General features: G+C 38.3%; 1 protein-coding gene across 3 annotated transcripts in view; it reads right to left on the reverse strand.

The window, feature by feature from the left end:
- rgs3a (regulator of G protein signaling 3a) overlaps window positions 1-26,473 on the reverse strand; it is a 360,852-nt gene that overhangs the window by 282,937 nt on the left and 51,442 nt on the right. For 2 of the 3 annotated variants that reach the window (XM_049465826.1, XM_049465822.1), the window contains 2 exons: window positions 6,154-6,235; window positions 5,694-5,799 (listed from right to left, as the gene is read on the reverse strand). In XM_049465826.1, the coding sequence (XP_049321783.1) occupies window positions 5,694-5,799; window positions 6,154-6,235 (188 nt within the window). Of the gene's footprint in view, window positions 1-5,693; window positions 5,800-6,153; window positions 6,236-22,796; window positions 23,023-26,473 lie in introns of those variants that run through there. The other variant, XM_049465824.1, reaches the window with a different exon arrangement.

Raw genomic sequence — 26,473 nt, forward strand, 5'->3', positions numbered from 1 at the left:
TATACTCGCCTCTGAAAAGTGAAAGAGCTAGCGCTGCAGTTAGCGGCTAATGCTAATGCTGCTGCACCCAGCTTTGGTGCTGGAAACTGAAAACTTTAAAATCAGGCGAACTGTTGATTTTTTGGGAAAATTAAAGGATGTTAAGTGCGTCTTATATTGAAAAATGTCTGCTTTTTTGAGAACCTTCTCTGAAGCCTGGTGGATAAGGCTCTGATGGTCCTCCGGTAGTTAGTTGCAAATCACTCTTTTAAAAAAAATTTTAACATTTGTACCACCCACACTTTCAGCCTTTTGTTGACCCATCCCAACTATCTTTTTGAGATGTGTTGCTGCCGTCAAGTTCTAAATGAGTTAATATTACTCAAGAAATAGTCAAATCTCACACATTCAACAACATCTGTGAATAAAATATGGACCTAAGAGATTTTAAAATCATGGCATTCTGTTCTAATTCAATCTTTGTTTTTTGCATTTTACACAGCGTCCTTCCAACTTTTTTAGTAATTTTGCGTTACATTTTGATTGTATCAGTTGTAAAGTAGTGAAGAGGTAGAGTTACAGGTATACAATGAATAATAGCTCTATTTGCGTAACGTTATAAGCCAGATTATGAGAAACAAGAAATACTATTGTAAGTAAAGATAAAAATACTTTTATGAAATCTGAAAAGGAGAATTTTGATAACTTTGTGCAGTCACATTAAAGACCATCAAAAAGTTTGATGATAATGATGAAGAAACTGGCACTCATCAGGTTACCAGAGTTACCAGCCTCAGAAACCGCAAGTTAAGAGCTCCCCAGATAAGAGCATTTAAATGCTTCTTCACAGAGTATTTTGGTTTATTTAACACTTTAAGTTATTACATGATTCCTCATGTCTGAATTACTTCACTGTTCATTTGCAATAATTTCAGCAGCTGTGAATTAAAATATGGGTCTATGAGATTTAGAAATCATTGTATTATATTCTTATTTACTGTATAGATTTTTACATTTTACACGCTGTCCCAACTTTGTTGGAATTGCAGTTGTAAATTGCTTTCGCATCAAATTTTGATTGTGTTTGAGAGCATCAATTGTAAAGTAGTGAAGAGGTAGAGTTACAGGTATACAGTGAATAATAGCTCTATTTGAGTAATGTTCTAATCCAGATTATGAGAAGCAAGAACTACTCAACTAAATAAAGAAAAAAATACACTTTTAGGAAAAAATGAAGGTCAATCAATCTGAAAAGTAGAATTTTAAGAACTTTGAAAGTGTTCAAGTGCAGTCACAGCAAAGACCATCAAAAACATTAATGATGATGATGATGAAGAAACTGGCACTCATCAGGTTAACAGAGTTTCCAGCCTCAGAAACCGCAATTTAACAGCTCCCCAGATAAGAGTATCTAAATGCTTCTTCACAGAGTATTTTAGTTTGTTTAACACTTATTTTAAGTTTCTACATAATTACTTATGTGTTCCTTTATAGTCTGGATCCGTTTACTATTCATTTTTAATTAATTTCAGCATCCAGGGATAAAATGAATTTGATGAATTTTAAAATGAATTTTATTGCAAATCATTGCATTATATTCTTATTTACTGTATATATTTTTTTACATTTTACATGCTGTCCCAAAAGCGAAAGTTTTAAACTTTGATGATGATGATGATGATGAAGATGAAGAAACTGGCACTCATCAGGTTACCATAGTTACCAGCCTCAGAAACCACAAGTTAAACACTTTTAAGTTACAACATGATTCCTTATGTGTTCCTTCACTATTTATTTACAATTAATTTCAACATCTAGGAATAAAATATGGGTCTATGAATTTTATTGTAAATCACTGCATTTTATTCTTATTTATATTTTCAGCAGTTTACAACGTGTCCCAACTTTTTTGGAATTGCAATTGTAAATTGCTTTTGTTTGGAAGTTTGTAAAGTTTGCTAATAAGCCTACGGTAATTTGTTATAGGGAGTTTTGACAAAATGGCATATTTTGATTGCAGCTGTTTGAGCATTGCTCAAAGAACCCTCTGTAGCATCTTCATTTTTAAGAGCGTATCATCCCTAAAAGCATTAACTTCGCTGTCTTGGCAACAGCTGCCGCAATTACAATTACATTTCATGCCAGTAAATGTGAATCTGATGGGAAAGAGGGAGATAAAAAGAGAAAGAGAGAGAGAGAGACAATGAGTTAATGATAGGGATGTCAAATACAGGGTGAGGGAGACAGACAGACAGAGGGTTAGAGTCAGTAAAGGAGATAAATGGAGAGAAATGTGTGACACATTGTCTTCGATTGTGTTAATTCTTCACAAAGACTGAGGAGAAGAGAAAAAAAGAGAGAGAAAGAGAGAGAGAGAGAGAGAGAGAGAAAGGAAATGTGTGTGTGATGAATGACAGCTGGAGAGAAAAAAAAAGTGAAGAAGGAGAAAAGAGTGAGTCATTTCTAACAGAGCATTCTGATGATAATCTGAAGTGGCTCCTCCGCTGGCCCCAAAACCAGCTCTGGCCCCCGTCCGGTATCAAGCTGCGTGATCCCAAAACATGAGTGACAGCGCTAATAATACAGCCTGAGTGTCTAAATAAACAAGAGTAAACAAGAAAACAACGAGAAATGAGGGAAAATACTGGCGACGGAGCGACAGGCGACTTAAATTCAGTGTTTTTTCACTATTTTAAAATATTCTGCAGTGTAGATTAATACTAAAATCATCCAAACTATGAAGAAAAACACTTTTATATAGATATTCTCAGTCACTTTCATGAGGTAGAGTCACCTGGAATCCATCTGGCTTTCAGTTAACAGCTGTGCCGAACTCGCACCCAATCCCGATCACATGAGACAGCACATGACACTTCCAGGAAGTAGATCACCTGAGTTCTAGCCACATGGATTAGCCCTATAAAAGGGGCTCATTTGCTCTCAGTCAGTGCTATCCTATTGCCTGCCCTCTGATATTGCATTCAGTTAACAGCTGTGCTGAACTCAAGTACTCAAATACAAGTCAAGAGTTAATGACTTGTATTTCTTGTCTCTTAATAAAGTGTTTGAGAGCATCAGTTGTAAAGTAGTGAAGAGGTAGAGTTACAGGTATACAGTGAATAGTGAATATTTGAGTAATGTTCTAATCAAGATTATGGCAAGAACTAAAAAAGAAAAGTAAAATTACTTAAAAAAATAAAGTTCTAAATAAACAAGATTAAACAAGAAAACAACAAGAAATGAGGGAAAAAACTGAAAACAGAGCGACAGCATTCTGCATTGTAGATTAATACTAAAGTCATCCAAAATATGTAGAAAAACAGTTTTATATAATTTTTCTCAGTCAGTTTTATGAGGTAGAGTCACCAGGAAATCAGGCATTCAGTTAACAGCTGTGCCGAACTCACACCCAATCCCGATCACATGAGAATTTTTGCTGAATCAATCCTTTCTTTTAGTAAACTTTACTTAATTTCTGCATACAATATTACCTAATTACAATTACTTAATCTGTCTCAACACATGAATGGCATGTAATACATTCTTTTCAGTATACCAAACATGCCATCCATGTGTTGAGAAAGCGTAATATGTTTCTTTTAACTAAATATAATTTAAATTTCAGGATTTTTTATATATTTTGTATCATAAATTATTTGAGTAATATTGTATGAATTAAGTAATTGTAATTAGGTAATATTGTATGCAGAAATTAGGTAAAGTTTACTAAAAGAAAGGTCAAAGTCAAAGTCAAAGTGGTTTTTATTGTCATTTCAGCTATATACAGAGTACACAGTGAAACGAAACAACGTTCCTCCAGGGACCATGGTGCACATAAACACAGTGTAGACAGAACAATAGTGCAACAGTACAAAAGTGCAGACAGACAAAACAACACAATACAGACAAAGAATAATAAATAACAAGACAGTGTGCAAAAAGTGTGCAAAAAAGACCAGTGAGGTAGTAATTACCTCTATTACACAGTGTGCAATAGAGTCCAGTGAGGTAGTAATTACCTCTATTACACAGTGTGCAATAGAGTCCAGTGAGGTAGTAATTACCTCTATTACACAGTGTGCAATAGAGTCCAGTGAGGTAGTAGGGTTTTTAGTGCTTTCCATTTTCTGGGGTAAGGATTGATTTAGTAAAAATAAATGAAGTAAAGTTTACTAAAAGAAAGGATTGACTGAAGTTCAGTTCACTTATTTACTTATTTATGTAACATTTAAGTCTTGAAACCGAGTTGAAGTTACTTAAATTTATCTGTAAAATAAATGTACTTAAAAAAAGCAAATGCAGAAAATTGCGAAACTTTTTTAAATTAAATTTTACGCATCATTTTTTTCAGTGTACTCCACTGCTTTATTAAATGATGAACTATAAGAGAGTCCTGCACCTGAAAAACTCTCAGATAAAACAAGCTTCTGCTGCTTGTTTGTGGTTAAACAGTCAGTAGGAAAGAGCAGTATGAATTATGGGATATAAGCGGAGAGGTGGGAGCTGCTGAAATGGCACGGAAACACGCTCCTGCTGCCACCAGTAATTATTCATCTCTTATTATTGTACCGCCTGAATCTGCATCCGTCCCATTAAGCAAGAACATCCACAGCAGGTGAGGTGATTTATGGGGGGAAGAGATGATGCTGCAGTTAGTTGCTCAGTGTGTACTAGCGCATCTAAAAAAAAATTTGAATATCATTGAAAAAAGTTACTTTTAATTCAGTAAATCAGTTCAAAATGTGAAACTCATATATTATAATATAGGTGTATTAAGCCTTTATTTATTTTATTGTTGATGATTATGACTAACAGCCAATAAATAAAAAAAATCAGTGTCTCAAAAAAATTTAATATTATGCAGTATAAGACCAATTGGTACTTTTGGTACTCAATGTGGGTAGTGCGCCAAGTCCTGCCGGAAAATGAAATCTGCATCTCCACAATAGTTGTCAGTAGCAGAGAGAAGCATGAAGTGCTGTAAGATTTTGTGGAAAAAACAAAACTGCACTGACTTTAGACTTGATAATAAAACACAGTGGATCAACATCAGCAGATGACATGTCTCTCCAAACCATTTCATTTTGTTTCTAAATAAACAGGAGTACTCAAGAAAACAACAAGAAATGAGAAAAAATATTGGAGACAAAGCGACAGAAAAACAGTAATTTAAAAAAAAGTCTTTAAAGTCAAACGAGTGCTGGATGTTAATCCACACAGATTTCTCTCCTGAAACCTGTTTATTTGAGTAAATCGCTTTTCATTTATTTACAGTAAGCTTAGATTTCCAGTATTTTAGCTCAGTTAGCAGCAGCCCTAGCCGCAGTTAGCACCACTTAGCGCTAGTAAATGGCACCTGACAGTGCTACACTGAGCTATCAGCACTATCAGCTAGCGGTTCATCCCACGTTGCTCATCTTAATACGTTAAAAACACAGACTAGAGTCCGATATACTCCCCTCTGAACAACGAAAGAGCTAGCACTGTGGTTAGCGGCTAATGCTAATGCTAACTGCTTCAGCCTTAGTGCTGGAGAAACTTTACTTAAACTCACCCTTATAACTCTGTATTTCAGCAGAGGGGTTTTACTGCTCCTTAATACCTGACTGGTAAAATTCATACATAAGGCGCATTAGATATGTATATATATATATATATATATATATATATATATATATATATATATATATATATATATATTATAGCCCACATACCTGATGGCATGAGCCAGATCTACACACTTCCACTGTTCCACAGGCTGACCATTCAACTGCAGCAGAGTGTCCAACTGCTGCAGACCCGCCAGATCTGCAGGACCACCTGAGAACACAGCACACACACACACACACACACACACACACACACCATCATAAACAGGTAAATCTTATGCAGAGACACATACCAGTCAATTTTACAGGGTGATGTTCAATAATCATAAACAATATGATTATCGAAAACACACACAGCTACTTTATTATAAAACATAATTTACAATATACTGACAATACACACATCCGCATCAGTGCTATGTAGCGCCTCTAGTGGTATGTAGGTGTGTGACAAATGCTGCATACGGGAGGGGAAATGTACCTTTGCAGAATACTGTACTTAAAACTATTGGCAAAATTGGCATGATACATTTTTAAACACTTTTTTTGCTTTCTGTGTATTTACCTGGATCCACAGCTTGTACTCGTACAGGTGAGTCGGAGCAGATGGTGAAGCCGTACCCATCCTTTCCTCTAAGGATGGTCACCTGCAGAACACACAGATACACACAGAGATATGAATGTGCTGTACTGCCACCTGTTGGATACAAAAAATCTGTGACCTCTCAAATAAACAGTGTGTTCATTTGAGAGCCTGGGCAGATGTGTGATGTCGTAATGAAAGAAAAGACGATATAAGATACATTTTTAACATTTTAAGACTGTACACACTCCAGTCAGAATATTATGTCTACCTTCTTGTTTCTACACAAATTGCCATTATCTGTAGTTCTATAATTACAGGATGTAGTTCTGTATCTGTTTATCTGCTTACTTTACAGTTGCAAGAAAAAGTACGTGAAGCCTTTCTTATTGCTTGGATTTCTGCATAAATTAATCATTAAATGTGTTCTGATCTTCATCTAAGTCACAACAATAGACAAACACAGTCTGCTTAAACTAATACCACACAAAACTTTATAGTATGTGAACCCCTAAGCTAATGACTTTTCTAAGAGCTAATTGGAGGCAGGATGTGATGAGATTGGATGTGTTGGTTAAAGCTGCCCTGCCTTATAAAGAAAACACACACCAGTTTTAAGTTTGCTGTTCTTAAGAAGCAGCATTGCTTGATGTGAATCATGCCTCGCACAGAAGATCAAGCTCTCAGAAGACCTACGTTCAAGAATTGTTGACTTGCATGAAGCTGGAAAGGGTTACAAAAGTATCTCTAAAAGCCTTGAAGTTTATGTATCCACGGTGAGACAGAAGGTCTACAAATGGAGAAAGTTCAGCACTGTTGCTACTCTCCCTTTACAGGTGGTCATCCTGTAAAGATGACCGTAAGAGAAAGAGGAATCAATGAGGTGAGGAAGAGTCCTAGAGGGTCAGCTAAAGGCTTACAGAAATCTCTGGCACATGCTGACATTTTTGTTGACAAATCTACAATAAGGAAATATTAAACAAGAATGGAGTTCCTGGGAGGACACTACGGAGGAAGACACTGCTGTCCAGAACAATTAATTCCTAAGTTTACCAAGACATTTAGCAGGAAAACTTAAGACCATTCCTCACCCCAAATTAAGCTCAACATGAGGATGGATGATGCAACAGGACAACAACCCAAAACATAGAAGTAAATCAACAACCGAACGACTTCAACAGAAGAAAATACTGGGCCTTCTGGAGAGTCCTGACCTCCTGAACCCAATTGAGCTGCTGTGGCATCATGACCTCAAGAGAGCGATTCACACCAGATATCCCAAGAATATTATAGCTGAACTGAAACTGAAGTTTAGTGAAGAGGAATGATCCAGAATTCCTCCTGACCGTTCTGCAGGTCTGATCTGGAACTACAGGAAACGATTGGTTGAGGTTTTTGCTGCCAAAGGAGGATCAACCAGTTATTAAATCCAAAGATTCACATACTTTTCCCCCTCACTGTGAATGTTAACATGATGTTAACATGTTAACATTCATGTCTGGTATTAGTTTAAGTAGACTGTGTTTGTCTATTGTTGTGACTTAGATGAAGATCAGAACACATTTAATGGCCAGTTTATGCAGAAATCCAAGTAATCCCAAAGGGTTCACATACGTTTTTTTTTTGCAATTTTATTGTTACTGTGTGCTATCTACAGTACACTGTTTGCAGGATGCTGCTCACAGAACGCTGCCTACAGGACAGAGCCAACAGGACGCTGCCCATGGGTTGCTGCCTACAGCTTGCTACCTATAGGACGCTGCCCAAAGGATGCTACCCACAGGATGCTGCCTATAGGACACTGCCATCTGAATGCTGCCTACAGGACGTTGGCTACAGGATGCTGTCTACAGGACACTGCCTACCGGACACTGTCTACAGTAAGCTGTCCACTGTACGCTGTCTACAGGATGCTGCCCACAGGACACTGCCTACCGGACACTGTCTACAGTAAGCTGTCCACTGTACGCTGTCTACAGGATGCTGCCCACAGGACACTGCCTACCGGACACTGTCTACAGTAAGCTGTCCACTGTACGCTGTCTACAGGATGCTGCCCACAGGACACTGCCTACCGGACACTGTCTACAGTAAGCTGTCCACTGTACGCTGTCTACAGGATGCTGCCCACAGGACACTGCCTACCGGACACTGTCTACAGTAAGCTGTCCACTGTACGCTGCCTACAGGATGTTGCCCACTGAATGCTGCCTACAGGATGTTGCCCACTGAATGCTGCCTACAGGATGTTGTCTACTGAATGCTGCCTACAGGATGTTGTCTACAGGACAGTGCCAACAGGACGCTGCCATTGGGATGCTGCCTAAAGCTTGCTACCTATAGGACGCTGCCCAGAGGAAGCTACCCACAGGACGCTGCCTATATGACACTGTCAACTGAATGCTGCCTACAGGACGCTGTCTACAGGATGCTGTCTACAGGACACTGCCTACCGGACTCTGTCTTCAGTAAGCTGTCCACTGTATGCTGTCTACAGGACACTGCCTACCGGACTCTGTCTTCAGTAAGCTGTCCACTGTATGCTGTCTACAGGACACTGCCTACCGGACTCTGTCTTCAGTAAGCTGTACACTGTACGCTGTCTACAGGATGCTGCCCACTGAATGCTGCCTACAGGAGGCTGTCTACAAGACAATGTTGGCTGAATATTTGTGGCTGGTGGACTATTATAAAAAACTCAAGCAGCGCTACAGTGTCTGATCCACTCGTACCAGAGTAAAGGCATGAAGTAAAGGGAATAAATGATTTATTTAGAGGACAATAAAGAAAAAAAAACACACTCAGCATCTGACTTTCAGAAGAGCCACAAGCGTCTTCAACATCAACATCTGTTACATAATCATATTCCTCCTACACACACATTCTCATGTGAACACACACACACACACACACACACAGAACATAACATGGTCTGACAGGAAAGCAGAGTCATACAGAGGAGAGTGTGACATTATCTGACATGTCCGTGTCCGCCTTAAGACCCATGATACTGTTAAACACATTTATACAGTACATACACACATTCTGCATATGTGCGTGTGTGTGTGAGAGAGTGTGTGTGTGTGTGTGTGTGTAAAACTAGGCTTGCAGAACAGAGTAAATCATCAGTATCACAGTACAGGCTGTAATATGCAATATGAGTCCTCTAGCCAATCATAATCATAGTATGTTTTATAGTGATATAGCATCCCTGTAATCCAACATAACCTCATTATAATCGCAATAGAACCTCAAAAAACTACAACACAACCTCATTTTAAACCCAAAATAATGTTAATATGGCTATTTTTTGTGAATATATTTGTATTCTTTTTCAAAAAAATGACACACACAATGATTCAGCACAATAAAATTAACACATGCTAATTTAATATAATTACTATAACCAAAATATATCCCAATAGTCACAATAAAACCACAGTACAAAACAATACAACCTCAATATATCCCCAAAATTATTAAATGCCTCCACAGAGATGTGGAGGTAGAACTTGATTACAGTTGTTGCCGCCAAGAGTGACAAAATCAAGTTATTAGATTTAGGGTTAGACACACAGGACTAGATTGGTTTGGATAGTTTTGTTTAATTTTAGTCATCATTTAAAATGTGCTTTTTATATTTTATTAGGTTATATTTGTCTGATATTAAAGTTTGCTTGATTTCTGGAAAAATATGAGTATGGCAAAAAAGCAAAAATAAATGAAATCTGTAGGGATTCAAATACTTTTTCACTCCACTGGTATAATCACAATACAATCAAAATATTGCAATAAATACAATAATAATAATAATAATAATAATAATAATAATAATAATAATAATAATAATAAATAATCATTAATATATATATATAGATAGGATATATAATATTATATAATAATATTATATGTATATATATATATATATATATATATATATATATATATATATATATATATATATATACATATATATATATATATGTATATATATATATATGTATATATATAAATATATAATTCCTTATTAAACCCCGCTCCACGCAGGGATCGAACCCAGGCTGTGGTGGCCGCAGCCCAATGCTCTAACCGCTGAACCAACAAGCCGATTGGGACGCGGCCGCTTTAATCGCCTTATAAGGCTCCGCCGAAAGGGGCGGAGCAACGAAAACATGCGGAGGAGGAAAACGGGTGGAAAACAAACCTCACGCCGAGCGTGAGTGAATGAGAGGGGGAGAAAACGTAAACAATGATTGCCGAGGAAGTGCGGCTACCTCTTATGAGACGAGGTGAAGGATTAACTAAACAAAAGGGCTTCCAAAGAAAACAAAACTGAACTAAGGTGCTTATGGATTAAATGCTGTTTCACCAGAGAAGGGAGAAACAGCGAGGGAAAGAGAGAAGGTGAGCAAACTGCGTGCCTCGCCTCTGCTACACCCACACACACACAGACACACATAAAGACTAGAGAGAGGGAGATGGCGGCTGCGAAGCTCACTGCTCTACACAGCTACACCAAACTCGAAGGGAAACAAGGAAGGGAAGAGATAAAGAGCCAGGGCTCGCTCGGAAAACCGGCATAGATTCGCTCTCACGAGCTTCAAAGATCCAGCGCTGAGTGGCTGGTTGGTGCTGCTTAAGAGGTGTTGCAAGCAGGTGTAGGTAATTAGCCAATTAACCCTCGGCGCAATAATAATAATAATAATAATAATAATAATAATAATAATATTTACACAGCAATTAAATGAAGCAATGAATCACTGGTTTAATCAATTCATCGTAATTAATGCTGATACAACCTTCACACAAAATCTCACAGTATCTCAATATAAATCCAAAATGACCTCAATATAATTATAATATGAGCTTATACTGTTTTTCACTATATTAAAACTTACACAGCAATCACATTAGGCAATTGTAGTTATATATATATAACTACAATACAACAAAATACAACCTCGGTATAACCCCAAAAATACCTCAATATAATCAAAAAGTAACCAAAGTACAATCACTGTATTTCTATAATGTAATATAATAATTCCAATATAATCTGAGTTATTACAACAAAAATTACACAGTAATTATATGAGGTAATGAACCATTGGTACAATCAATACATCGTAAAATGATCCTGATACAACCTCAAATTTTTTCTAATAAAACCAGAATAGAACTTTAATATTGTACAGTCCTAACCAGAGTACTAAGCTACAGTGGGCCCTGTTTTAGTGATCTATAGCACACCGTTCAATTGTGCATCACACAGCTGGATTTAGGGTGTGTCTTTAGGGCGTGTCTTTGGTATCGTGAGGGTGCAAAAAATTCACCTTGCACATCTCGAAACAAGCAAAAGGCATGAGGGGACATTCCAGGATTTTGGTACATTTCCTGTCCCACCACTTAAATTTCAAATGTGCATATCCAAAATATCTGAATGACTATTTTTGGTGAAAAATGTACTTGTTATAAGACAAACTGTAAAATATGGTGGGAAAAAAAAGCTCCTTAGATATTATTCAAAAGACCGAATACCTTTGGACCACCTTAAAAAATGGCCGTTTTCTCTTGTCCCACACATTGGGTGACCAACTCCTTTGACAAATTTAACAATTAAAATAAGCTCTAAATAAATGACTTCCTCTTGCATATTGTATATATATATATATATATCCTATATTATATATCCTTTTCTTGTATCTTGTATATTGTTGCATCTCCTTTACTTATGAAAACAACTTCTTTGGTCTAGATTGTTTTGCATGTTACAGTTTTTATGCTATTAAGTCGTGTCCCACAACATGCGCTCAACCCTGTTACCATAAGGAATTTTACCTGCAGAGAAAGAGTTAAAAATATTTGTCTACTGGCACAAAGGAAGTGACATCACAAGGACATTTTCTGCCCACATGGCAAGACTAAGAGTAAGTGCTCTAACAATTTTCAAGTTTTTTTTTTCCAAATATGTTTGTCCGAGTTGTGTGTGTCACTCAGTGAACTCAACCCTGTTACTCATATTGTAAGACTAATAATGAGTAGAGTCAAAATTTACTTTATATACTTATATAACCATGTTTGTCCTTGATCTTGTATACATAGCTAAATTTTACAGTTAGCATCTGTTTCTGGGGTAAACCACAACTTAGCCTAGATTTGCAACCCTGTTACCCGCAACCCTGTTACTGTAAGTTACCAAATATATTGCATAATCTAATTTAAAAAACTGCTTTGATACCTGAGCTTGACAAATCAAACTTTCTGATAGTCTATTACCTGTATTTAATAAATATATGACTAAAAATGATCAAATGAAAGATCAAATTTTCAGAAGTGACCACCTCTGAAATGTACAAAAATCCTGGAATGTCCCATGAACTAATTCTCTTAATTAATAATGGGTGTGGTTAATTTTGGGCTTAACGTGACATAAACCAATCAGTGTGCCAGTTGTCAATCCCTTAAAAAGCCAGGTTTACACTACACAATTCTAGCCAAGATTTTGCTAGATATCTGACCCAGTCGGTGACTGGGAGTCAGGAGCAGCAGCTACATACTACCAATGGAATTATGGGTAAATAGAGAACCACAGGTTCAAAACGCATCCCCTGCATTACCAGAGAGAATAAATCTATATTGCACTACCTTTAGTGTAGACTAATTCCTAAACTCTGATGCTATTTTAACAGCGTGGTGCAAGGCATGTAAGATAGCAATGAGCAATGCATTGTGCCTTGCACAGGGTGTATTATAGAGCCCAGTAAGTCATTCTTGAGGCAGGACTCGGGATTATTTTGACTGTTTTTTTTTATATTTTTGAAATTAAACTATTTTTATTATTGTAAAAAATATGTCCCTCTATATTCTCACATATGTCCAGAACAAGAGCTTCTTTTTTAGTTATCTAGTCTTCCTGGGAGAGAGAAGAAAAGAAAAGGGCAGGACACTGACGATCTGATCTTTGTTTGTAGATGTACATCATTACAGTTATAGATCTTCTCAGGATCCTTCATTATAGTTTTGTATAGAGCAGATCTGTGTTGTATTTTTTGACTGCATCCTTTGATAAAAATAATCGATCACAGCCTCCAACAATTTATATTCTACAGCCTCTGTTTTCTTTGTATTGATCCACATGTTTTCAATCTGTTCTTTAATCTTCTTTATAAGGGCCTTCAGATCTACTCAGCTGTCTATATAGATACGAGTGCTGCATCCTTTACCATGTTCCTCCAGTTCTACTTTCCATACGGATGTGCCAAAAGTCATGGTACCCAATACTAATTCACCAGTGTAATACAAAGTACCAGTCAGTTTGGACATGCCTTATATTCAGTGTTTATTAATTATTTATAAATGTTATGCATAATAGATTAATACTAAAGTAATCCAAACTATGTAAAAAAACTGTGCTAAACAAAGCTTTATGAGGTAGAGTGACCTGGATTTCAGGCTTGCAGTTAACAGCCGTGCTGAACTCATCAAGAGTTAATTTGTCAAATTAAAAGTGCTCCTGTCTCTCCCACACTCAGCTCAGCCTGCGATCTGGAGCCTCTGGACTACATTGACCATGAAGCACCACACACTGGCATCACACCCAATCCCGATCACATGACACAGCACATGATACTTCCAGGAATTAGATCACCTGAGTTCTAGCCACATGGTTTAGCCATACAAAAGGGGCTATAATTTGCTCAGAAAAAGCAAGTTAACAGCAAAGACCATCCAAAATATTATAATGATGAAACTGGCACTCATCAGGACCACCCCAGGAAAGGAAGAGCAAGAGTTTCCTCTGTTGTACAGGATAAGTTCATCAGAGTTACCAACCTCAGAAAAAGCAAGTTAACAGCAAAGACCATCCAAAATACTATAATGATGAAACTGGCACTCATCAGGACCACCCCAGGAAAGGAAGAGCAAGAGTTTCCTCTGTTGTACAGGATAAGTTCACCGGAGTATTTATCAGCTTAAGAAACTACAAGTTAACACCTTCCCAGATAGGAAACAAGTGTTAAAACACTTTTAAGTTACTACATGATTCTTTGTGTGTTCCTTTATAGTCTGAATCACTTAATTATTAATTTACTATGTAGGAAAAAAAAAATAATAATAATAAAATAAAATAATTGAATAAGAATGTGTGTCCAAACTTTTGACTGGTACTGTATTTCTTTTTTATACACAGATCCAATCAGGAAGAGAGGTGAGTTCCATACAAATGTGATGAGGAAACGTCCACAGCACACACACCTATACACCTACCTACACACACACACACACACACACATTCAAATAATGCCGTTCTGAGTGCCAAGACTAACAGTGTGCTCCGGCACAAAGGAAGAGTTTCCAGCTCTGCATCTGCTGAGCAGTGATATTACTTTAAGCCCTGGAGAAAAGTAAGAATTTCAGTTATGAAAAAAATGAAAATAATAAAGAACTGCAGCGCTGCCATCATCTCCCAGCACTTTCTCATATTTATATATATTTCATATTATAAAACATTTCAGCTTATACACTCAATTTATACTCTTACTGGCCAATTTTTTTGCTTTCACTTACTGACCATAAAAGCCCTACTACTACTGCACCTTGTGCTTCCACTCACTGGCCACTTTATTAGAAACACCTAATATACTATTACCTTGTGCCTCCATTTACTGACCAATTTATTAGAAACGCCTACTACTATACTACATTGTGTTTCCACCCACTGGCCACTTTATTGGAAACACCTACTATTACTACAACCATGTGCTTCCACTTATTGGTCATTTTAATAGAAACACCTACTACTACTATACTACATTGTGCTTCCACTCACTGGCCGTTTTAGTAGAAACACCTACTACCACTACTACAACACTAAATTGTGCGTCCACTCACCGGCCACTTTAATAGAAACACCTACTACTACTATACTACATTGTGCTTCCACTCACTGCCCACTTTATTAGAAACACCTACTACTACTACTACTACTACTAACTTGTGCTTCCACTTACTAGCCACTTTATTGGAAACACCTACTACTACTATACTACACTGTGCTTCCACTCACTTGCTACTTTATTAGAAACACCTACCTTGTACTTCTCACTGGCCACTTTATCAGAAACACCTACTACTACTACTACTAATACTACTACTACTAAATTGTGCTTCCACTTACTAGCCACTTTATTGGAAACACCTACTACTATACTACACTGTGCTTCCACTCACTTGCTACTTTATTAGAAACACCTACCTTGTACTTCTCACTGGCCACTTTATTAGAAACACCTTCTTAACTATTACCTTGTGGTCCCAATGCAAATATTTATGTGCATGTGCACAATCTGAAGAATTTACTAAAGTTTGAACTATTTTATTATGGTAAAGCCTATTAAGATAAGAGCACTTTTTATTATATCCAGCAGTGTGTTACAGTTGTTTAGACAGAACTCTGGTGATATGAATGAAGTGTTTGAAAATATTTGATGTGTAACTTTGATTTTGATGATGCTATATGTAGTAAAAAGTGCTGACAGTTTATTAATTGTTTGTGATGAAGCATCAGGTGAGTGTGAACAGGGCGTGAAAGTGTAGTTGTGCTAAAGCTAAGCAGTAGTGAGTGATTGGTGCATTAATGAAAGCTCGCCTGCTGTGATAGTGGAAGGTCAGGCAGGCCGAGCAGAGCCATATTAACCTCCCACTGAGCTGCTTCTGGACATATGTCAGACCATGACATGCTGCATGCTCCTCCCTGCTGACCTGAAGTGTGTGTGTGTGTGTGTGTGTGTGTGTGTGCGCGTGTGTGTGTGTGTGTGTGTGTGTGTGTTTGGATGTGATTTTAAGCTTTAGTGAGTGCAAAAGTGCACAGTAGCGAAAACCTACAATTATGTAATTATTGGAAACATCTACATTGAACTTCCACTCACTGGCCACTTTATTGGAAACACCTACTACTAGTACTAATACACTAAATCTTGTGCTTCCACTCCTTGGCCACTTTATTGGAAACACCTACCACTACTATACTACTTTGTGCTTCCACTCACTGGCCACTTTATTAGAAACACCTACTACTACTACTGTCTTGTGCTTTCACTCACTGGCCACTTTATTGGAAACACCTACTAGTACTACTACTACTATACTACCTTGTGCATCCACTCTCTGGCCACTTTATTGGAAACACCTACTACTACTAATACCCTGTGCTTTCACTCACTGGCCACTTTATTGGAAACAGCTATTACTACTATATTACCTTGAGCTTTAACTCACTGGCCAATTTATTGGAAACACCTACTAATATACTACCCTGTGTTTCCACTCACTGGCCACTTTATTGGAAACACCTACTACTACTACTAATACCCGGTGCTTTTACTCACTGGTCACTTTATTGGAAACAGCTATTACTACTATATTACCTTGAGCTTTAACTCACTGGCCAATTTATTGGAAACACCTGCATCTCCTATACTACCTTGTGCTTCCACTCAGTGGCCACTTTATTGGAAAACCCTACTAATATACTACCGTGTGCCTCCACTCACTGGCCACTTTATTTGAAACACCTACGACTACTATACTACCTTAAGCTTCCATTTATTGGCCAATTTTTTGGAAACACCTACTACTAGTAACTTGTGCTTCCACTCACTGGCCACTTTATTGGAAACACTACTATTACTACTACTAACTTGTGTTTCCACTCACTGGACAATTTATTGGAAACACCTAAAACTACTATTAATACCCTGTGCTCTCACTCACTGGTCACTTTACTGGAAACACCTATTACTACTACTGCCTTGTGCTTCCACTTACTGGCCACATTATTGGAAACAATTACTTCTACTAATTTTACCTTGTGCTTCCACTAACTGGGTACTTTATTGGAAACACCTACTATACTACTACTAAAACCCTGTGCTTCCACTCACTGGCCACTTTATTGGAAACATATACTACTACTATGCTATCTTGTGCTTCCACTCATTGGCCACTTTATTAGAAACACCTAATACTACTATACTACCTTGTGCTTCCACTCATTGGCCACTTTAATAGAAACCCCTACTACTACTATACTACCTTGTGCTTCCACTCACTGGCCACATTACTGGAAACCCCTACTAATATACTACCTTGTGCTTCCACTCCCTGGCCACTTTATTAGAAACACCTACTACTACTACTAATACCCTGTGCTTTCACTCACTGGTCACTTTATTGGAAACACCTACTACTACTATACTACTGTGTGCTTCCACTCACTAGCCCTTTTTTTGGAAACAACTACTCTACTGTATGTATTTTTTCCCTTTTTGTTAGCCAAACTAAGAGAAGATTGAAAAGAAAAAAGTAAAAGAATCGATACAGAGCCAAAAGGGAAAACGAGTGAGAAGAAAAGAAAGCTAGAGATCAAAAGGGGAGACGGATGGGTTTTTGGGGGAGAGTGCCCCGAAGGATTAAGGAGCAGCCTGTAAATGAGAAGGCTGGAGGAGAGATAGAGAAAATGAGAGAGAAACAAAGAGAGATAAAAGAGAGAAAGAGAGATGATAGATGAACAGATGTTTATTGATAGTGTCCCTTATAATCTGGTGTGCCTTATAGTTATAATGTATTACAGTACACATACAGTTTTCAGCATCATAAAAGTACTAGCTCTGCACTACAGATATACAATTACAATTATATACAATTAATACACAACACACTGCAAAAATCGCTAACTTATTATTTCTTCATGCACACCACTCGCAAAGGGAGTGAGTGCAGGGCATTACTATTAAATTCTGTACACTGCTACTGCTATAGTTTATAGTTGGTCAGTATTCAGGTTCCTCCCATTTCCCTGGGGACAAACAGAGCCCCTGGTAAACCCAGCCAGTTAAATCAAAGACAAGACCAGAAGTCTCAAAAAAAAGTCTCCAATAAATAGAGAAATATCATATCAGTTCCTACAGGTAGCTCTCACCACAGCTGAGCATCTATTGTACCATCAAAAAGAGACCAAACTAGAACTGTCTACATATCTGTCAGCCTGTCTATGTGCCTGTTTATCTGTCTGCTTGTCCTCATGTCTGTCTGTCTCTCAACCATTCTACATATTCATCTATCTATCCACATGTAGTCATGCCTGCCAGTCTGTCAACCTGTCTGTTAGCTACCTATATATCTGTATGAATTCATCAGTAGGCTCTGTCTCCATTCCTGCCTGTCTACCTACCAAACTGTCCATATGTCTGTCTATCTGAAAGAGACCAAACAAATCTATTTTCATGGGAGTTTTGTTATGGGAGTATTGCAAGGTTGTCAGAGAACACATATGGACATTAATTGCACATCTCACAGCTGGATTTAGAGCGTTTTGGTGTGTTTTTGGTAGCGTGAGGGCGCAAAAAATATGCAAAAGACGTATTATTATTAAAATGAACCTGTCCAATGCAGTTGTCATTCCCTTTAAGAGGCGGGTGAGCTCTGACTTTGGCGCGTTCGTATCTTAACAGTGTGGTGCTTTTGTGCGTCTCAGCAGAGACAGATACTGAGCTGCTCGTTCACACTGTGAAGATACACCAGCAGCTCATTTAAGAGAACAGTAATGTTATTTTATTCTTTATTCTGTTTATTGTTGATGTAAAAGCTGCATTTGTGATCCTCGCACATGGAACACCTGCATAGCTAAGAAGATAGGTATGGAGGGGTGACTACTGACTGTTGACTGTTGTCAGGGTTTTAATCAGTCAGTGGCGCACCTTTATTCCCCTCGCCAAAATAGAAAAACACCAGAAATCTACCTGAACACACCTCACTTCCAGACCACCACGTTCATCAATGTAGATTTTTTCCTAAACGCTTTTCCTAAAAGGTCTGAAAATAGGCTGTTGACGGGGTGCAAGATAGCAAAGAGCATCGTGACACGCCTAGCACAGGGTGTACAATCGAGCCCACAGACAAAGAGCTGAGCTTCTGGAACACTGTGGTTTAGAATGGTGTAATATAGCAGCTAAAGATGAGCTTCTGTTAGCCCCAGGCTAACACACTGTATACAAAATCTAAACACTTCCCTAAAACCATATGATCCATAATATGAAAAGCTGCAGCATGATGTGTTATACAGTTATACGCCCACAGAGTGAGTGAGCGTGCGAGACTGTGAGCGTGCACTGCGCTGTATATAAAAGAGCAGCAGTGCAGCCCGGCAGCCGGAGCTGTACAGGATCACACACTGCCTGCAGTACTGATCCGCCTGATACACACAACAACCCAGAGCCCTGTCACCATCAATACACACATACAGTGTACTGGAGCTGCGTGTGTGTGTGTGTGTGTGTGTGTGTTTTGGTACTGTACCATATATTACACTGTTCATCTTCCATCTCTCTCTCTCTCTCTCTCTCTCTCTCTCTCTCTCTCTCTCTCTTTTCAGTATGTGTTTCTGTATAAATAATTCAGCTCTATAAAATCCTGTACCCACTCACTCTCCAGCCTCTCTCACTCTTTTCCTCTCTCTCTCTCTTCCTCTCTCTCTCTTTCTCTTTCAATTTCTTCCTTTCTCTCTCTCTTTCTCTTTCAATTTCTTCCTTTCTCTCTCTTTCTCTCTCACTCTCTTCCTCTATCTCTTTCTTTCTCACTCTCCCAGCATTCCTTTTCTTCTTTCTTTCTCTCTCACTCTCTTCCTCTCTCTCTTTCTCTCACTTTCTCTCTCACTCTCTTCCTCTCTCTCTTTTTCTCTCTCACTCTCTCTTTCTCTCACTCTCTTACTTTCTCTCACTTAATCTCATACTCTCTTCCTCTCTCTCTCTTTCTGTCTCACTCTCTTCCTTTTTCTCTCTTACTCTCTTCCTCTCTCTCTTTCTCTCTCACTCTCTCACCCAGCTTTCCTTTTCTCCTTTCTTTCTTGCGCATCTCTTTCTTTTTTGCACTTTTTTAATTCCTTGTTTTTTTTTTGCTCACTCCTCTTCTCTCTCATTTGTTCTTCCCCTTCATTCTTCTTTATCATTGTTCCTCTCTCTCATCCTCCCTTTAAGTCTTTTTGCCTCTGTCTGTCTGTCTGTCTGCATGTTCATATATACTGTAGTTCTGTTTACATGCTTTTATTTCCTTTCATTCTTTTTCTCACTCTTCCTCTCTTTTATTTCATTTCTTTCCTTCTCTTTTTACTCCTTTCCTCTCTTTCTCATTCTTTCTCATTTTCCCATAGTCTATTTTCCACTTTTTGCTTGCATTATTTAAATAGAAACGTATGGTTGTCTGTCTGTCTGCCTGTTTATATACATGTCTTTATGTCTACATGTCTTTCTCTCTTTCTGTCTGTTTACATCCCTTTATTTCCCTGAATTTCTCTTTCTCAATCTCTTTTCTCTAATTCTCTCTTTATGTCTTCATGCCTGTCTGTCTGTCTCTCTGTCCATCTATATGTCTGTATGTCTACATGTCTTTCTCTCTGTCTGTCTGTTTACCTGCCTTTATTTCTCTTAATTTCTCTTTCTCAATCTTTTTTTCTTACATTCTTCCTTTATGTCTTTATACACGTCTGTCTGTCTGTCTGTCTGTCTGTCTGTCTGTTTGTATACAGGTCTGCATGTCTACATGTCTGTCTCTCTGTCTGTTTTTCACTCTTCCTCTCTCTTATTCTCCCTTCTTGTCTTTATGCCTCCACCTGTCTGTCTTTCAGTATGGCTGTCTATCTATCTGCCCATCTACATGTCTGTATGTCTACCTGTTTGTCTCTCTGTCTGTCTGTTTACCTGCCTATATTTCCATCAATCTGTCTATGATTTCTGTTTGTAGGTCTGTCTACATTTCTTTCTGTCTCTCAACCTGTCTATATGTCAAACATGCCTTTTTATCTATCAACCTGTCAATCTACAAGGATATATGTCGATCTGTCTGTCTGCATTTTTCTGATGACCTCTCCACAGGTATGTATCTGTCTATCTGTCCACATGTCTGTCTGTCTGCCTATCTTTCTGTCACACCCTTTTCACCCTTCACTTTTTCTCATTTCTTTCTCGTTCTCTTTCCTCTTTACTCTTTTAATTCTTTCTCTTTTTGCTCCCTCCTCCCTACTCTCTTTCATTCTCTCCCTTCATCCTTCATTACTCTTTCTCTCTTTCATTCTCACCGCATGTCTTTATGCTTTTTCTGTCTGTCTGTCTGTTCGTATACACGTCAGGATGTCTACATGTCTGTCTCTCTGTCTGTCTGTTTACATGCTTTTATTTCCCTTCATTCTTCTTTCTCACTCTTCCTCTCTCTTAGTCTCCCCTCATGTCTTTATGTGTCTGTCTATCTGTCTGTCTGCCTGTTCATATGCATGTCTTTATGTCTACATGTCTGTCTCTCTGTCTGTCTTCTCACTCTTCCTCTCTCTTATTCTCCCTTAATGTCTTTATTTCCATCAATCTGTCCACAATGTCTATCTGTCTGCCTGTCCACAGGTACTGTATGTATCTGTGTATCTGTCCACATGTCTGTCTGTCTGTCACCCCCCTTTTGTCTTCCTTCTTTCTTGTGCTCTCTCTCTCTCTTTTTAATTCCTTCTCTTTTTGCTCCCTCCTCTTCTTCATCCTTCTTTCACACTCCTTCTTTCTCATTTTTCCTTCATATCTTCATGCCTTTGTCTGTCTGTCTTTCAGTCTGGCTGTCTATCTGTCTGCCCATTTACATGTCTGTAGTCCTACATACAGTATGTCTATCTGTCTACATGTACAGTATACTACTATATACATTACTTATCTTTCTGTTAAAAACATATACATGCATGTATGTCTACCATCCTGTCTATGTCTATCAATCTGTCTACATTGGTCTATCTGTCTGTTTAAAAAACTACATATCTGTCCATCTGCCACAGTGTTTTTATGTCTAGCTGGCTGTCAACCTGTCTACCTGCCTGTCTGTCTGGCTGTCAATTTGTCACTGATCTACATCTATCTGCCATCATGTCAACATATTTGTCTACCTGTCAAGTTAAATTAAAGATTGAAAAATTATCCCAAAAGTACATTTTAGTTTCCAAAATACAGTACCAGTCAAAAGTTTGGACACCTTCTCATTTGGTGTTTTTCTTTATTTCTTAATTTAATTGATTTTCTACATTGTAGATTAATATTAAAGACATGAAAACGATTAAGGGACACATACGGAATTACATAGTAAACAGTAAAAATCTCCTGATCTGAACCCGATGAACTGAGGTGGTGATTTGAGGTGATTTAATTGGGATGAGCTGGAGCTTCTTTCACAGTGTGAAGGAAAAGCGGCAACTATTGTTCAGCACCTCCAGGAACTCTTCCTTCAAGAGTGTGCAGATCTGTCCTCAAAGATAAATGTGATACTTATAAAGAAGAATCTAAAGTATAAAATATATTCTGATTGATTTAACACTTTTTGTTTACAGAATAATTTAATTTAAGCTTCAATATTAAATTTACAATGAAAAAAACTGCAAAAAGTAAGAAAACTCACTGAAAGAGAAGAGGTGTGTCCAAACTTTTGATTGAATTTTGATTGGCACTATGTAGCCAATTTAGCTAGCTTAATTATTAACACAATACAAAATAATACAAAAATAATGATAAACTTTTGAACTGTCGCTCTCTCTCTTTCTCACTCACCTGAGGGAGTACGCAGTCGATGCAGACCCTACACAGCCCGTGGATGGTGTGCATGGTTCCACGGTCCCCGCGGTGGTGGCCCCAAGCTGCGCGCAAGTGTGTGAGGTGTGTGACGGAGTGCGTAAGTGTGTGTGTGTGTGTGTGTGGGTCAGTCAGTCGAGGCCGAGCGTGTGTCCAGTGGCCGGCGTCGCGGAGGCGAGACTAGCGCTCGGGTCGGCCGCTACAGCCACACTGCGCTTGGCAAGAGCGCTCATGGGAACCGAACTCACGAGAAGAATAGCAGGAAGTGGCCCCTGCACCACACACACACTCACACACACCCCGCCGGCCAGCCCCCCGGCCCAAGCCAGGCATCATGCCTGCTGTGGATAAGCCTCAGAAGCTTCCTGCTACTAGACAGTGGTGCTGAAGGAGAACACGCTCGCTTTATCACTACCTGCTTCCTCTGACTCTGCACTGATTTACACTGAGCTCCACTGAGACGTTTTCAGACACCTTATCTACATCGTCCAAGTCGTAAATGTTTGTTTTATTGGTATATTTAGCTTTAAGAGCCCTGGGCCCTATCTTGCATCCTGCACAAGACACGTCGCAATGATCATTGCTATCTTACACCCCGCCAACAGTCTATTTTTATGCCTTCTGCCTGCATTATTTAAATAGAAACTTTAAATAGAAACGTACGGTTGTCTGTCTGTCTGCCTGTTTATATACATGTCTGTATGTCTACATGTCTTTCCCTCTGTCTGTCTGTTTACATGCCTTTATTTCCCTGCATTTCTCAATCTCTTTTCTCTAATTCTCTCTTTATGTCTTTATGCCTGTCTGTCTATCTGTCTGTCTGTCTGTTCATATACATGTCTGCATGTCTACATGTCTGTCTCTGTCTGTTTCTCACTCTGTCTGTCTGCATCTTTCTGTCAACCTGTTCACAGGTATGTATCTGTCTATCTGTACACATGTCTGTCTGTCTGTCAGTCACCCCCTTTTTCTTCTTTCTTTCTTGCTCTCTCTCTTCTTTTCTCTTTTTTCTTTCTTTCTATTTTTGTTCACTTCTCTTCTTTCTCTTTTGTTCTCTCCCTTCATCCTTCTTTCTCACTCTTCCTCTCTCTTATTCTTCCTTCATGTCTTTATGCCACTGTCTGTCTGTCTCTCTGTTCATCTATATGTCTGTATGTCTACGTCTTTCTCTTTGTCTGTCTGTTTACCTGCCTTTATTTCCCTGCATTTCTCTTTCTCAATCTCTTTTCTCTAATTCTCTCTTTATGTCTTTATGCCTGTCTATCTGTCTGTCTGGCTGTCTGTCTGTCTGGCTGGCTGCCTGTTCATATACAGGTCTGCATGTCTACATGTCTGTCTCTCTGTCTGTTTCCTCTCTCTTATCCTCCATTCATGTCTTTATATCCATCAATTTGTCCACAATGTCTGTTTGTCTGTCTGCATCTTTTTGTCAACCTTTTCACAGGTATGTAATTGTCTATCTGTCCACATGTCTGTCTGTCTGTCACCTCCTTTTGCCTTCTTTCTTTCTTGCTCTCTCTCTCTTCTTCTCTCTTTTCCAATTCTTTCTATTTTCTCTTTTGTTCTCTCCCTTCATTCTTCTTTCTCACTCTTCCTCTCTCTTATTCTTTCTTCATGTCTTTATGCCACTGTCTGTCTGTCTGTCTCTCTCTCTGTCTGTCTATTAATCTGTCCATCTACATATCTGTATGTTTACATGTCTGTCTCACTGTCTCTTTTCCTAATAGGTGCTTTTGAATATATCTACACTGATGGGTGTGTTCAGGTAAACTTCGGGTGTATTGCTATCTTGGCAACAGAAAACAACCTAAACAGACATCAAAAGTCAATGTTCATCACTATCTTCGCATCCCCAAAATCGAGCAATCGATCAATCAACAATAAACAGAATGAACGAGCGTGAATAAGCAGGTCACATTCCTCTGCTGAGAAGTGTTGGACGCACTGAGGTAGATGCGCTGTTAAAATAGCAATCCACCAAAGTTGGAGCTCACCTGGCTCTTAAAAGGAATGGAGAGCAAATGATATGTTTTTTTCTCAAAAACCCATGATTAATTAATAGAATTAGTGTATGCCTTTTGTTTCTTTCTAGCCAAGGTGCAAGCTGTACTTTTCCCATTGTTACGATAGCAAAGACACACTGACACGCCCTAAATCCAGCTGTGCTACAATAGAGCCCATGGTGTTGTTAATGGTACACTACTACTACTGGGGCAAGTTGATTACTATAGCATTACAGGCAGCGGCCATAACGTTGCAAGGTAACTACTATGGTGTCTCAGGTGGTTGCTCAGGTGTTGGCAAGTGTTTTCTTTCCAAAAGAAAAGAAAATCACACAATCCGACCAAATAAAGTGGTGATATTTCCAAAAAATCCAAATTTACAATAATAATAAAGGAGAGCTGTAATATATTTGTATAATTACAACTGAGAGAAAACTGAGGTATATATATATATATATATATATATATATATATATATATATATATATATATATATATATATATATACATATGGAATAATTTGGAATCAAAATATTATTTATTTACTGCAAGTTAATTACACCACCAAGTTTGACCACAACTTCTGCTGTAATCTGCTCCCAACATGTGGATTATTTATATTTATATAGAATGTGATCTGGTCTTGATCAGACCCAGCTATCAAATATACTCCCTTTTTATTGAGCTAAACTGCTGATACGGCGCACTTTAACCTGATATATTATTAGCCAGATAATACACTGCTATGAACAAACGCTGTCTCTGCTGCTCCATGCAGTTTACACACTGAACACAGTATGTGCAGGGTTCACTGCTCACATTGAGAACACTGTGTTTAAAAGCGCGTTGGCAGATGTTCAGTGTTCTGTGTTAAAGCAGCCTCACTCTGTACAGATATACACACTAGAACACATAATCTTCTTACTATATTTACTTTCTTACTCCTGCACCAGACAGCTCTGACCAATCAGAGGAGATGATGTGCTCGCGTGGTTTATTGGTGAGCATTTTGGTGCGTTTATAGCCTGTTTTATGCCTGTGTGAAACTAAACCAAACAGAGGGAGAAAAAAACGCTCCAAATAAACACAAACTCAGCAACTGATCCGGATCATAGAAACCATAAAAACTACAAGTGTGAAAACACTCTTTTATACTCAGCTAATTAAGTTGCAGTTCAGAAATCCTTACAACCAAGCTGAGATGTTCATAATGAAGTAACAAAAAATAGTTTCCTCTATTTAATTTATCATGCATTCTTTATTCCAGCGCCCCATGCTGGCTTTATCTCCCCTCAAACTTATAGGCTTATACTAGTATTTACGTTTAAAAATATTGACTATAAAAACTTAAGAGGAACAAGTGAGATTAATCTCAGTTAATCACAGAATATTGTTGTGATTAATTTGATTAAATAAATATTTTATTTAATCAAACACTAATCGAAATTTCACTTCCAAGTCCTATCATATTATGTCCACAGTCAATATAATATTTTTCTCTGTTTATTCTTTTTCTCTCCTCTTCCTTTCTTTCATCCCTCCATTCCTCCTGGCCACACTTCTATTCTACAGCAGATCCGTGCTCTGGGGAACACCCCCCCCCCCCCCTCCTCAGTTTCTCTATCCAAACTCATCCTCTGGTGTTTGACAGAC

The sequence above is a fragment of the Astyanax mexicanus genome, chromosome 1, assembly GCF_023375975.1.
Source record: "Astyanax mexicanus isolate ESR-SI-001 chromosome 1, AstMex3_surface, whole genome shotgun sequence".
Classification (NCBI taxonomy): Eukaryota; Metazoa; Chordata; class Actinopteri; order Characiformes; family Acestrorhamphidae; genus Astyanax; species Astyanax mexicanus.